General features: G+C 42.7%; 1 protein-coding gene across 16 annotated transcripts in view; it reads left to right on the forward strand.

Annotated features, from left to right (window-relative positions):
• FOXP1 (forkhead box P1) overlaps positions 1-15,497 on the forward strand; it is a 379,555-nt gene that overhangs the window by 342,510 nt on the left and 21,548 nt on the right. For 15 of the 16 annotated variants that reach the window (XM_088171262.1, XM_088171263.1, XM_088171257.1 and 12 more), the window contains 4 exons: positions 5,667-5,750; positions 14,175-14,376; positions 14,468-14,547; positions 15,191-15,292. In XM_088171262.1, the coding sequence (XP_088027388.1) occupies positions 5,667-5,750; positions 14,175-14,376; positions 14,468-14,547; positions 15,191-15,292 (468 nt within the window). The remainder of the gene's footprint in view (positions 1-5,666; positions 5,751-14,174; positions 14,377-14,467; positions 14,548-15,190; positions 15,293-15,497) is intronic. The other variant, XM_088171266.1, reaches the window with a different exon arrangement.

Genomic DNA, 15,497 nt, shown 5'->3' on the forward strand with positions numbered 1-15,497 from the left:
GAGTTCTGCTTTTCCCCCTGTGATTGAAAACCAGCTTTCAAAACCTTCTTGTAGTAGTTTTAAAAACCATCAAAAGAAACTGCAGCTTCATTTCCTCTTTCCTAAACCGTAACTTGCAAAGAAATAGGAAACGTACCCAGGCTGACTGATTGGAAAGCCATCAGTTTGTATCTAATGCTTTTATACCCACTGGGGGGCTGGAGGGGGGCGAGGGGAATGTGGTCCCCTTCATTTGGAGTTGTTGCTACACAGGGGAAATGGTTGATGTTTATTTCCAAACGCTGCATGACCTGGCTTGTTTGGTGGTCTTTCCTGTACTAATACTCTCCATGTTGTTCTATTATTATTATTACTATTAATATTATTATTATTATTGCTATTTTTTTGCCGTTTGTAGCAAATAATTTTTTTGTAAACTGACAAAAAGGGGTAAATTGGAATATATTGATTGTGATGCAAAGATATGAGCTGTTTGTGTAATTGCCTTTCCAAATGCTTCTTGAGTCCTTTCTGTCTCCCTGCACCTTGCTGCTCAGGCTGGGTGGCTGTGACAGTGTGTCTGTGTGTAGCCAAGAGGTTAGCAAAGAAGGGGAAATTAAAACAATGTTGTACATTATATAGTTACCAGCTATTGAAAAACCTATTTTGTATGCAAGACAGCAGTGTAGAGATATATGGAAAGCCTTGGGCTAAGTACAGAAGATAATTACATTTGGAATTTTACTGAGTTAAGTCATTTATAGCTTCAAATAGTTGGAGAGAAAAATCAGCAAAACCACACTTAAACTTCTTGTTGTTACTTTTCAAGATAAGCATTTTTTAAAAAATGCTTTTTATCTTCTTATCTTACAAATTACCCTTTTTCTTTCATAGATACTTCCTAAATTTTACTTTCAGGAACACGCTGGTCATGACACTTTCACTATTAGCTGAAGCAATATAAACTATTTTAATACAAGTTTTATAAAAATCAAACTACCAGTCATAAAATATCAGAGTCATGCAGAAAATGTTATGAGAAATGGTCTGTTATTTTAACAAGTTTCTTGGGAATTAGGAAAAGAAAAATAAAAATCTACAGTCTTCCTGGTAAACTGAGATATGAGATAATCTTTCACCAAGGTGCAGTAATATTGAGGCTGAAGGTAAATCTAGATTCTTCAGTTACAGTCAGCTTGGAAAGCATTAATCCTTCTCTCCCACAGTCCCTGGGAATGGCTGTGCATGGAAATACAGGAGGATGCCCTGTGTTAGGCAGGGACAGGACAGAGATTCCCACCTCTCCCTAAGCCCATGCCAATATTTTTGAAAGGTTTATCAGCATGCATTCTAATTGCTCTAAATGACTTACAGCTACAGCTTCACACCCATTTAGTGCTGGCAATGCTCAGAGTCATTGCAAGGGAAGGCAGCAAAAGGTCCACAAGACAAGACCATAATTTCAAAGTGGTGTGAGGGCCAGAAAGTTCTGGATTTAACAACCATATGAGCAGGGTAGGTAGGTTGAACTGGAGGCCTAATTTAGGCAGGAATGTTGATAACAGTGAGGCCACCTCTGCACTGGCCAGCAAGGACAGCTGGAGGAGGAGGAGAGTGGTCCAGCTTCTGAAATTTACCTGTAGCTTCCCTGTTCTCCTTCTCCTTTTGTATTACATCAGTCCTTTGATAGTTCAAAAAGCCCCTAATTATGTAGTAGGATTTTCCCTCCAGTCCCTAGTTTGTCTGGCTGTGGCCTGTTTTTGCACAGAACCATAATAAAGCAGAAGTGTGGTGCCCAGCAGTGGGGTGTTCAGTGGTGTGGTTTGATCCTCAGGCCATGGAGCAGTTACCAGCAGAGTGGTGACAGGCTCTCTGGAGACTGAGTTTTGTGAGTTAGGTAGAGCAGGGACCCGCAGCCTTTACCCCTGATCTGCAGCACTGGTGAGCAGCTTTGCCTTGCAGTGCAGCTGGGAATTTCCAGCTTCAGGGTCCAGCACCAGGGCAAGATCTACATTCCCCACCATTTAATGCATGTACAGCCCCATCAAAACAAATTCATTTCACCTGAGGGATATACTTCAGGTTTTGAGTGTGATGGACCCAAGTGCTATCCTTTTGTTGTTGTTGATTGTGCTGTTATTTATTTTACTCATGATAGTTTTATCAGTGTTAGAGATAAGTGTAATATCTTCTAAAGTAATTTTTAATTGAAATTTTGGAAAGAAACAGGTCAGATCTGTTTTGTGTTTGATTGCAGATGCCCCTTAGCAGAAATCTCAATGTTTGGTCCTAGCATTTCCATCACAAACATACTTCAAAAATTACAGGCAAGGTAGAAATCTTCTCACATTTCACTTTGTTTAAATCATCTTGACATGATCATTTGTTCATTATAAATAGTGAAAATTGTGCTGCTCAGTAAAACACACAGGAACATATCCCTGTCCTTAGCTAGTTGTTAGCTGGAATAGGACATCCATTTTGCAGCACTACCTTTGAGTGGGAAAACATCAGGACAGCAACAGGGCTATGATGAGTCTAGAGAAGTGTCTCCTAATGGGAGAAAACAAAGGCAGCAGGCCATTTTCAGTGCAGTGAAAATACTGCTTGTATCTGTTTTCCTGCACCATCCATTGACACTAGTGGATTCTAAATCTTCCTATTGCACAGTCTAACCAGGCACAGAATGGGAGGGCTATATTTTGGCTGCCTCTTGCCTTGCCTGTGATTGACTTCCTTTTCCTTTGTCCTTGGTCTGTCCAAAATCCTGCTGCTAAAGTGCTCTCCCATTCTGCCCTCACTGGATTTTCATTTTCCCATTCCTGATTCTTGCATTTATTTTCTGTCTGGTTTTCCTCCTGTACAATTTCTCCATCATCTCTGTTTCTAATGCCTTTCCTCTTGCTCCTTGGTCACTGCCTTGTCTGGAGCCCCTCCTGGCCTGTGCTTTTTGTGCTTCCTTCTCCTGCCTTTCCCACTGGTATAGTTCTAGGATTTAACCTCTCCAGGGCAAGTTGTGTGTCTCGGTGTCCACACTTGCAAGGCTTGTACCTTGCTCTGGATGCATTTTCAGTTGAACCACAGTTAGGCACTCACATTGTACATCCAGAGGTGAAGGAAGTCTCACCTGAAAATCAGGCTTATCATGGAGAATTGGATGGCTGTCTGAAAATTCCCACCATGCAGAGATTTCCAAATGGGTATAGGAAGAAAGAAGGAAGCTTCAGATGGGACTGTGTTGTGTTCCTCAGGCCCCATATACAGAGCAGATTCTCACCTCCATGTCAGAACTGTTCTTGCCCAACAACATTATCAGTAGATCAAGAGCATTTTCCTGCCTGTTGACTATTAATTCCCATTTCTGGACCATCTACACTCCAGTGATAATTTGCTCCCACCAGTGGCTGAGCAATCCCCCATTGCTTCTTTTGTTTGACCCCACTGACCAGAGGGGCTACTAGTGACACTCTAGTTTTATATCACTACTGCTTCCTGACCTAAGGGAAAAACAGTTTAAAGAAATTCTTCAGATTTTTTTACTTCTCTTCAATGCTTTGAAACCGAGAGACCTCTATTTTTCATAATTTAAACTCCTGCCTAACTGGGTGAGTGTTTGAATTCCTAGACTATGACAAAATGCTAGCGTGTGTCTGCCTGAAATGTCGAGAGGATCTTTAATAACCTCCATCCACCAGATTCGGCGTTAAAAGCATTGCTGAGACGATGAGTGGAAGCACTACAAACAAGGACCCCGGTGGTGGGAGGGAGGTGCCCCTCTCCCCTCTCCCTCGCTGCAGGGGCTGGGGAAACATGGGCAGGGTGTGCCCTGTGCTGCCCTGGTGCCATCCCCTCCTGCCGCCGTGCTGGGGCTGGCAGGAAGCTCTCAGGTGCCTGCCTTTTATTTATTTTGGCTACGAGATGTTGTTCTTCTGCAGTAGCCTGCAGACCGAAATTTAATGTACAGATGACCCCGCCAAGCAGCCCGTGTGCCCAGAGACTGCTCGGAATGAGGGATTGCACAACAGAGCTGCGTGGAGAGCACAGCTATTTCTTGGCTTAATTTGTTTTGTATGAAGCACAGCAGCTGAGGGTGAGCCCTCTCCTTTCTCTGGAGAGGTTCTCAGAGGACTCTCAGAGGGAGAAGTTTCTGCTGCAGTGCTGTGATAAGAGCCTGTCGCTGCCCTCAGCTCTCCTGTGAAGTGTCCCGCTCAGATCAGGATGAGATTGCAGATCTACCATAGGTGTCTGGTTTTTTCTCTTGCCATTGAGGTTCTTGACCAAAAGAAGAGGAGCCATTTGAAAAGTACAGTGACACCATTTTCTTCCTTTATTTAATTCCTGTCTTGGAAACTCCAGTGCCAAGTTTTATCCCATCATGGCACAGTCTCAAGCCGCTCATCTTGCAAAGAGCAGGACAACCTTGGCCATAAGGTTATGAGTGGAGATTTATGATGAAGTCTCCTTTTATATACACTTAGCCCCACATTACTGCTACAAACAGATGACTGTGATATGGTGGTGGGCAGGTTGTTTTAAGTTTAGCTGGAATGTGAGCACAGTTCTCCTCTTGGCACCAGGAATCTGGCTTGTCTAAAGCAGAAACTCAGCTCTGCAAAAACTGGCATTTGTAAGAACCTGATTCAGGCCCTCTTGCAAGCATCAACCTTTATGTTCAGCATGCAAATTAATAACACCCCTTTTTCATTAGTATTCTTAGTATCTTTCCACTGTATTTTTTGTTTCGAAGAGCAGCTGGAAAAAAGTCCCATTCACACATTTAAAAAAATGCCTTGTTTCCAAAAACAAGGGAATTTAGTATCTCCTTGCAATGCTATGGATGCATACCAGTGATCTCAAGACTCAGCTGTGTGGATCTCAGCCATAAAATACAAGAGACACTGAGAGCAGGGGCTTCACCTCAACTCTTGGGCCTGAAGTGGCTGATGAGAAAGGATGACAACATCAGTCCTGTGGCATTGGATGCCCAGGGATAAGTGTTTTGGGGTGATGAATGGTGCTTTCAGCCTGTCCCACCCTGCTGCCCTCAGGCTTATGCCAGAGGGATGCTGGCAGCTCCCACAGCAGGTCCTGCCCCATGCTCAGAGTGCCCAGCCTGACTTCCTAGCATGACCCACTAAAGGCTCTGCCACCTTCTCAAGTCAAATCAAGGTGCTCTTGGACCCAAGGCTGCTTGCAGAGCCCTGTGGAGGTGCCTCGTGGTTTAACCACCTTTGGCTGTGCTCATTGCATGTGCCACAATGCCTGTGGTTGACATAAAGCCACAGCCCATCCGTGTCACTTGTTCTGTGCTCCGAGAAAAGGAAAACGCATCCTAGAGCTGCTGCCTTGCTTTCCTTCTGCTGCGCCTCCCGAGCTGGAGTGGGGCTGGTTAATAAACATGATTCACTGTTGTCTTTTAGCTGTCAAGGCTGGAGTGAAGCTCTTGGTGCCAGCAGGTCTAGCTCTTCTCACTCAAGGGCTAATGCATTTTGCTTTGGGAAATGGTGACACCCAGCACCACGCGTTCGCTTTACCTCACGAATAGCCCATATACAATTTCCAAACTACTCAGCAATAAAACTCTTCTGTCTCATGCCTTGGTGCCAGCTGTTTAATTAGGAATAAGCAGAGGCTGGGTTTTATTTGTACGACTAACAGAGGATATTTTTTTTTCTCTCCCGTTCCAGCTTGCAAAAGATAAAGAGCGCCTGCAAGCCATGATGACACACCTGCATGTGAAGTCAACTGAACCAAAAGCCACCCCTCAGCCCGTAAGTACTGAACTGTGCTGAAAGCAAAATCCAAACCTCACAACAAAACTCTCTTTTTCTGTTCCCCACTGGAGCCCACGCTGTGGAGCCTGGCCCATTTCAGAGCCGGGTGTGGGGAGGAGATGGGAAGCGCAGCCGGGTTTTGTCATCCCCCTCTCTTCAGGGAGTTTCAAAGTCAAGTTTGGTTCCAAAGCTGATGCTCTGGGCATTTTTCTGGCCTCATGTAAGTCACTTTGCATCAGTCTGACTTGGATGAAATCTTAGGAAGTGTTAGGAAGGAGTTGTAATTAAATTATATTTAGTATATTTATTTTGGTTTCTCTCTGTCTGACAGACATTTACTGTAGAAGTGACTCTAACTGCACATTTTGATGATAATCACGGTTACCCGGTATCAGGTTTTATACTGTTGAAACTGAGAAGGCAAACCTCCTCCACCCCAGATTGCTCTTTGGAGAAGGGAGTAGGGGAAGCAAGTGGCTTTGCAGCCCAAGAAAACTCCTGGTTACCCCAAACCCAGGAAAATCCCCCATCTCCTTCCCTGACTGAAATGACTCTTCTTCAGCTGTTGTTTTCCCTCTGCCTCTTAATGCTGAAAATGTTCCTCGGAGCTTCCAATGATTATTCAAAATGGAGAGAGTGCTTTGCTTCTTGATTTTAAGATTTGTAAGATTTAAAGGTACACTGGCTTTATTTGATTTTGCTTTGAGTCATTGTGTGAAAATTAATTGAGCGTTGACAATCTATAGTTAGTACCAGCAATTTTAATCAATATGCAATGATGCAGCATAATGACAAAGTATTGGTTTATCTGTTTTGACTGATTTTTTTTCTATAAATAAAGCAAACACACACCCATATATGTGTGATTTATGGTGATAGAAATAAAAAGGAGTCAGACTATTAACCCAGCAAATATGGTAGCCTGCCAAGATGCAGTTGGTAGACAAAATTAATGTCTGAAACAGAACACATTACAGAGATAGAGAACATAAAATCATTAAACACTTCGCGCACACATTTTTACTAGAAAAGGATTTCTCAGTTTCCGTGTAGTTGGAAATAAATGGCTGCAGAAGTGCATAGGGAGGCTACTAGATAGAAAATTGCAGGCTATTCAGTAACACTGGAGCAGATGTCAAAGTCAATGAGAAATTTCCTTGTCTTTTTGGAGAGAGTTGAGTGGTAGGTACAAACCCTTCCACTTAAGCTGTTGAGATGCCCGAAATTGCTTGGTCTGGTGGACAGCAACCATCTAGAGTAGAAACTACTCTCAGTGTCTATAAAAATAGCATTCTTCTAGTTCCTCATGTCCATCCCAGCCCAAAGGCAAATGCTTCAGCGCATTGTTGGTAAAGCGTGTAGACCCAACAGAACAAGGAGGAGGTTTGGTTTCTATAGCTCTTACTGGATTAAAAATTAAAACAGCGGAATAATCTGGGACTCTCAAAGCACTCTGCCTTGAGGCCTTTCATAACAGCAGTGCCCCTCAGGAGGAAGGATTACAAACTGGAGGGAGGAAATCATGAGAGGGCGAGCGGTGTTTGGCAGGGCAGCTCGTGATCGATGCCGGGCCGCCGAGGGCAGGGAGCTCCGGCGGCTCTCGGAGGCTACGGAGATGCCAGGCGGTGTCGCCATGAAGATTAGTGTTAACAGCTAATAAACAGGGCAAAGCAGGGTGGGGGGGGGGGGGGGGAAAACGTGAACGCAGGGGGAAAAGGGCTGTCTTGATTAGTATTAAAAATGTTTTACATTCTGGAAAATTATAGCTTTGTTGGGGACCTCCTACTAAATTTATTTTTAACTGCTCTATTGAAAATTCTGTACCACTAGTCAACATTATCTCTCAGTTGCTCAGCACAGTGTTTCTTTATTAAAAGAAATAGGCATGAATATTTTTGACTGAAAAATTAATAGCTTTTGAATTCATACACAGCAGGTTTTCTTTTGCAAAGAAGTCCAATATCGCTGCACAGCACTTCTATAACCATTTATTTAGAGTCCAAGTCAAACCTTTGACAGCTAGAGCAGTGTTACAAGCCAACATAAAGAACTCCAAGATGTAAACCAACAATAGGCAGTCTGTGTGAGGTTTGCCATTGTCAAATACATAGATTGTTTGGATTAGTTTATGTAAATGTACTGTTGTATTACCCTTTGGAAAAAAAAAGATCACATTTGTGTATGAAAAGTGGTTTCGTTCACAGGCAGCATTATAAATTCCTTATCCTTTAACTTACATGTTAGAAGTAAAAATTGGTGCCTGACAGGCCTATATTGTGTGGCACTCTGTTGTTGGATTGAAACTGCCTTCTTTTCATTTATTGAAATATAGAAAAATTTATTATAGATACCATCTGATAAATCAGAAATTATTAAAATATGTATAGGTGAAGCATTTGAAAATTAATTATAAAATGTAGAAGTATAGTGTTTTGCATAAATTGTGCTTTGCTAGTGAAAAAAATACACAGGCATTGCACAGACTCTGCTAGACCCTCGTCCTTTTAACTCAGTGGGATAGGACTTTGGTAAAAAGATCTGATGACCATTATTGCACTGCAAAGTAGTCTTTACATTCAGTAATTAATTTTTTTTCTGCCAACATAACTAATGCAAGGTGTGTGTTAGAACTAATATATTACGATACTTCGGTGATTTTAAAGGAAAAAGCAGCTGTGAATCCAAACATAGCAGTGAGCTGGGATTTAAAATTAACAGCCTTTTCATGACTGAGGAAATGTTTTTATTCTGCTTAAAGGATCTTAATGCTTGTTTTAAACTATTTTGTTACTGGCAGGTAATAGGGTGTATGAGAATCTGTGTTAAGCACGTGCCATGTGTAATCCACACTGACCACTTGTGCCATCTTTGCCTTCTGGGCTTCAGACGGTTGGACCACAGCCAAGTTCTTGATGGTTTTATATCAATTCAAAAGTCATCCTGCTCTGGGGAAGGGTTGCTTGTCTGATTTAGCCATATCCGTCCATTCCATCCCCACCTTTGGGTGTCTTTAGCTCTTTGCAGTAATTTTGAGTTTGGAATGGTGGTGGGGTGGCCCCTGCATTTCAGCCCACCAAGACATCTGCTCAGTAAAGCTCTCTAGTCCTACTAAAGTCGATGAGATTTAAGCACATTCCTGTGTGGCATAGTGGTGATGGCCCAGATCGTTGGCAGACTGCATGGGCAGGGAGGTGCTGTCGGTGTCTGGTGCTGCTCCCCAGGGAATGCTGGGCAGGCTGGAGGGGGTCTGGGGTGTGGGGGAGCATCCCAGGAGCTGGGGCAGTGCTCAGGATCACTTTTAAAAGCACACAGCTTTCTAATGAAAATGCTCCACAGCAGCAGTTTAAAAGAAAAGTGAGCTATCTCAGAGCTCAGCACTCGGGGCAGGCAGCACTGTTCCCATTCGTGCTGCACATGTTGTTTTGGTGGGGCTGAGGGGCCTGAGGAAAGTGAGAACAAAGCCATGAGACAGAATAAGCTGTGACGTGTTTTGGAAAGGTGAACTTTTTTTCAAGGTGAAAAAAACAAAACCACAACACAAAAGCCGGAACAGCGATTTCTCAAGAACTGTCATCCTGGTTTTGCTATTAGGGTACCCCCCCGACTTGCTGTTCTCATCGGTGTTAGCCATCAGCATAATAGGTTCAAATGGAAATGTGCTTTCTTCTGGGAGGATTAACTTGTGTCGAAGTTCATAGGAAGGGAAGGAGAAGGAAAAAGCATCAACCAACAAGTAATTCTTCATACTAGGTGCTATAACCATCTTTTATAAATAGACAGAAAACTTTTAAAGGCCCTTCTGGCACTTTAAATAAGATGCACTGTTAGATATCCGTTCTTTAATGTATTTTTTTTACCATAACCATAGCAGTTATGATTGTTTTGAAATACTGTTTTTAGCAACTGTAATAACAAAGCATTAAAAAAAAAAGTCTTTTAACTATTGAGGTAATGACTGAGCATTTTAGCTGCTGTAGCCATACTTTATAGTTTGAAAAAATAACGATATGCAGCAATAAAGAGAGATTCTCAAGCACAACAAAAGCTGTTTTTATATACTGGTTTTCATTAAGTCTCACTCCTCAGCTTCAGTTTCCTTAGTATTCCTGCCAATAACAACACCTGCTAAGTGATTGCTGCCTGCCAGGCTCTGCATCCAATACACTGATGTGTCCAGGCTGAAACAGGGAGAGGAAGACATGGCACAAAGTTTTAGGCCCAGTATTCACTTTTCTCTCTCTCACCCTCAATGTCAAGAAAAGGAGTTTCTTCTCCAAAGTATTTCAGTCCCAGGAACTCAGTGCAGATAAGTCCTGAGCCCCAGTTGGGCCCAGAACAGCAGCACCCATTGCAGGGGAGTCACTGGGTATGGCCTCACTGTGACCCTTAGAAACATTTCTTTTTTTTTCCTTTTTTGAAAGAGTTTCAGTGCTGTTTTATGTGCAGCTGCTATTGTCATGTAAAATATTTACACAAAAAGAAATCAGACTTAGTCGTAGTGGGAGAGCCACTAACTGGAAATCTATTTTTTTTTAACTGGGTAATAGCGTGGGTTACCTCTGCCTTGTTTATATCTAAAGAAAAAAAGCAAGTGACTCAGTTTTCAGTTTAAATAGGGAGACATGACTATTTCTTGAAAGGGAAGGTTAATAATAAAGTCCTAAGCAGGATATTGAACGCTGAGACAATTATGGCAGTTATGAATGACCAAGGCAAAACAGTATGAGGAAATATTCTCAGAAACCAAAACTGAACAAAGCAGTCAGCAAAGTTCAGTGATTGAATTTGCAGAATTTTAGGACTTACAACTGTTGTGGGATTTGGTATGTTTTCTGTTGTTTATTAAATTATTATTATTTTTGGGTTTGGTTGTTTTTTAAAGGCTGGAGGAAATCCTCCCTCCCCCCGTTCCCAGGACAAATATTACGAAAACATTTTAACTCCTTGGTGCAGGGGTGTGCTCTGTGATTGCCCACATTGTGCATTGCTGCAGTGCAAGAGTTCTGGCTTGTTGAAGTGCTCACTCTGTGGCTTGGGCTCCCTCCCCTCTGCCAACAGTGATACTCATCCAAAAATTACGGTATGTGGGAAACAGCCTGTGTACAAAATACCAATGCGAACAACTTTTCTAATCATAGTAACTTGTTTTTAAATAGCAAATGCAAACAGGGAGAAGCCATGTAGAGTTTCCATCAGGAAAAGAAACCCTCCCAGCCCAGTCCCTCCCTGATCTTTGCCCTGCACAATCATCCACGGCCGTTTCCACGTTTCTAATTGACGCCAATATTAAGATTTAATAGTTTACCATTCAGATTAATAATTCAAGATGGCAACAAAACCAACACCATTCATAATTTGTTATTCTGCTCTAATTCACAACCGATTTTTCAGCCTTGGCACTACCGATGCAACAAAGGAAGCGGCAGCAAAAGGCTGCGGAGGGAGCACAGCCCTCTCCTCCCTCACCCTGGCTCGGGTTTGGGGAACCCAGCTGGAAGAGGAGAGTGTCATCAAATAAAACACGGAAAACGGAAAAACTTCGCTAGCGATGGACAAGGTCGTGTTTCATTAACTTGTTGGTTCAGGCTCACAAATGGTCGTCGGAGGTGAAACGCGGCAGACTCGCTGCGTTCCAGCTTTTTGTTCTCTCTTTCCTCACAGACTGCAGTCATGTTTAATTTGGAAACTGGGCTCCTTTGGCAAATTAGCAATTAGAACAATTTTGTGGGAATATGTATATGTGTCATTAGGTTTCCTGCAAATTAATAGCGAGAGCAGAGGTCAGGCAGAAATTTTCCACTTGACTGCAGCTCCTCTGTTGAGATTTGGCACTTTGTTTTGGAACGGCCACAGCTGCTCAAAGCCACAGTCTTCCTTTAGGAACTGTCTTTTAATTAGTTTACCTCATAGCCATTATTACAAATATTACTGCCTCCCCTCCTTGAAATAAAATTACTGTTTCTACAAAATATTCCGGTGACATCTTGCACCACTGCACATTGATGGTGGGGTCACTTGGATGCAGCGTTTAATCATTAGATCACCTCCATAAGCATCTCCTAATTAGAGTCCTTACAATACAATTTTATCTGGTAATTAGCTGAGATTGGCTGCTTCCTCTGTAGCTTATTAGTGGCAGCCCAGCAGTGGGTGTGAATCACAGTGTCATTTGTCAAGCCTGTTAAAGCCCCCCCTTTTGCTCGTCCTCTTCTGTGTTTATTCCTCATTGCTACCTATGCTGAAAAGCCTAAAGAAATTTAACTCGATTCAGATTCTTTAAGCGGGGAATGCTGACCTTTGTGGATCCTTTCTCAAGCTTCCCTAGTAGAAACAGATTAAATGTTAAGTTTTTACATGCTGGAAGAAGAAGGGGGCTCTTTTGAAATGGAGTAGTTGGGAGCCGTAATGATGAAGCAGGAGCAGTGATCTTTCCAACGGGAGGGCCCGGCTGCCGAGCCTGCACTGAGAAGGGCACTTAAAATTGATGCAGATTTCCTTGCAGTTATTGGACTGTTAAAATGTCCATTTAGAAACTGAGATAAAATACAGTAGATTTAATTTCATGGTGAGACCTGTCAGTTGCACTGTTATTATCATCACTGGTCCTTTTATCATATGTAATAGATGGATAGATGGATAACGGGGAGACATTACTATATATATATATGTCCCTAATCAGTGTCCTTAAATCAGGCCAGTCAGCGAGCAGACTGGGTGGCACATGGTGGCACTGCATGGCACCAGGAGGGTTTAAACCTCCAGGCTGCAGGTAGTGGTTCATGCTGGAGCAGGGATCAATACCTGCATTTCACCACCTTCACCGTCTCTCTCTGGGTTCACACTCCCTGGCTTTGCCACTAAGTGTTAAATATTTCCCACTGGAAGGCAAGGAGTCCTTTGTAAGCACCTGCAGGGAAAGGTGGGTGTTTGCACGTCTGCTGCTCACCACCTCCTTCCCTTGGAGCAGCATCTGGGCTGTGCCTGGAGTTTGTGGCTGGGGCTTCCCTCAGCTCCTTCTCACTGTCAGGAAGGACAAGCAATCACAATTTATCTTCCCTCAGCTGAGCCCTTTCTGTAGGCAATGAGCTTTTTGTGTTGATATCCACTCTGTAATACTACAGCTCTTTATTTTCCACTACCTTTGTTTGGGATAAATCCTATTATTTTTAAAAAGAAACATTATTTGTGGCTATTAACTCATATGAGGGATGCTAATAGGAGTTTTCTTATCTGGCTACTTTCATACAAGGAAAATTAATACAGTGCCTTATGGATAAACATGAGATTTTGGGGGCATAGCTGCGTTGTGTGCCTTGCCTTCATCTCAGAAGGTTTAATGTCTGGCAAAAAAAGAATTTTAATCACGAGCAAAAGTTGTAAAATTCTGGCCCTGTTAAATTCAGTAGGAATTTTGCTACCGACTTCAGTGGGTTCAGGATTTCACCAATATTGTTCGTGGAACTGCCTAAGGGAAAGAAATGTGGAAGTAGTCAAAGAGCCCTTCTCTCAGTCGTCTTCTGTGATGTTGTAGTTAAGGGGTAAGGATTGTTTGTTTAAAATACTTCAGCAGCAGTGACCTATTGGGATGGAGCGTCATCCTTCAAAGGACATTGTAGGGCAGAAAGAAAGGGCTGGGGAGGAATGTGGATGCTGGTTATATAAATAGGGTTGTGTATTGAAAACAGTCAGGTTGGAGCTGGGTTTGATACCCAATCCTGGAGGCAGGTGTGTTTTACAGCCTGCTGTGGCACGCTGCCACACCAGTGGGGCCGGGCTTTGTGCAGGTAACACCAATGCCTTCCATCCTAGGAGGGAAAAACAGAGTGGTGCCACTTGTGCTGGGCTGAATGCTCACAGTATTTCATGCACTGTGATTAATTAAATTATTCCAGTGTTAACCTACTCTGGGCTTTGCTTTTAAAATGGATGAACAGAGAGGAAAAAAAAAGAAAAGCCCAAATGCTGAAGAGAGAGATTGCGTTTCTCCCTAGCATGTCCCTAGGAAAGTCTTGCCTTTTATTTTAAGCCTGATGCCTTCAATGAAATATCCGGGAAGACTGATTAGAAGCCATGCATAATGATAGCATGGAAATCAGAGAGGTGTGGGGTTTAGACTGTGAAACAATGAAACTAGAAGTAAAATATTAAAATGATTATGTGCTGTGCAAGATCTTCTTCTGTGGTTTAGATTAAAATTTATTATTTGTTCTTTAGGCAGCAGGCTACGTTGTTCTGTTTTTTAAACCTGTTTGGAAATTTGTATATGCAATTATTATATTTATTTCCCTTTGCTGTCTCTTAACGGAGAGCAGCACTTTGTGCTGAAGCTGCAGTGTCTGCTCGGAACTGAGGGTTTCCTGTGCAGCCCTTAACCCTGCAGACAGGCTGTTGGTAACGAGCCCCCCGTCCTTCCCTCCGCAGCTGAATCTGGTATCGAGCGTCACGCTTTCCAAGACCGCGTCCGAGGCGTCTCCGCAGAGTTTACCTCATACTCCCACCACCCCGACTGCGCCCATCACTCCCGTCACGCAGGGACCGTCGGTCATCACTACCACGAGCATGCACAACGTCGGACCCATCCGGAGGCGGTACTCGGACAAATACAACGTCCCCATCTCTTCAGGTAAAGGGGTTCTGCTGCCACAGCCCCCCCGCCCCCGGTTTGCTCAGCAGCATCAGGCTGTGATGATAACAGAACAACTGTTCTTATTTAGCAGATATTGCCCAGAACCAAGAATTTTATAAGAACGCAGAAGTTAGACCACCATTCACGTATGCATCTTTAATTAGACAGGTAAGCCGAGCCAAGCACACGCGTCTGGATTAGGGAAAAAATGTATCTCCCTATATGTGCTGGATTAAATAGATTTTCAAACCTTTGGTATGTAAGCGTGCTCAAATGCTCAAACCTTTACTATAAGGGTTTTTAGAACTGCAATATATAACATAATTGCTTTTGATTAAGTATTACAATACGATGTGATTATTAGGAAATTCATTTCACACAACAGTGAAAATGAGCCTGTTTAAAGATGGCAAGTCAATTATCACAAGCTACAGTAATCTCTGATCCCTAGAATTAATCTGAGCTCTAAATAATTACTGAGCTTTAATCAGCTAGTGAAATGTTTTGCATTTCTCTTTGATTCTGCTTTATGAATGACTAATAAATTAATATTTCTGTAAGGAAACAGAAATAAAAACTCAAAACAATTAGATAATTCCATTTTGAATTTTGCCATTGAACTGTTAAATACAGCCATTAATCTTAGTTCATATTGTGAAAACCCTCCTTTCGATTTTTTGCTCCAAATCTCTTCTTTTTCATTCTTCCTTTCTTTCCTGTTTCTTTTTTTGTATCTGGCAAAGTAAAAACTGTGAGCGTGTTTTGTACTGGTGTGCTGGTAACTGATCTTGCAATCGCTTTGCTCCACAAGGCCATCCTGGAATCTCCTGAAAAACAGCTAACACTAAACGAAATCTACAACTGGTTCACGCGAATGTTCGCCTACTTCCGACGCAACGCGGCGACGTGGAAGGTAAGGCTGAGCCCACCTCCTTCCTTTGCTCTCTGCCTCGTACAGAACAGACCTTGCTGATGACAGAAATTGTCCCGACGTGGGGACATGAAAAATTTAGATCGGCAGTTGTGACACGCGCCGGGTGCCTTATCTGCAGGAACAATTTGATATTTGGCAGAAAAAATTCCTCTGCCTTTGAAAACCACTAATTGAATCCCCATTA

The sequence above is a fragment of the Sturnus vulgaris genome, chromosome 11, assembly GCF_052056855.1.
Source record: "Sturnus vulgaris isolate bStuVul1 chromosome 11, bStuVul1.hap1, whole genome shotgun sequence".
Classification (NCBI taxonomy): Eukaryota; Metazoa; Chordata; class Aves; order Passeriformes; family Sturnidae; genus Sturnus; species Sturnus vulgaris.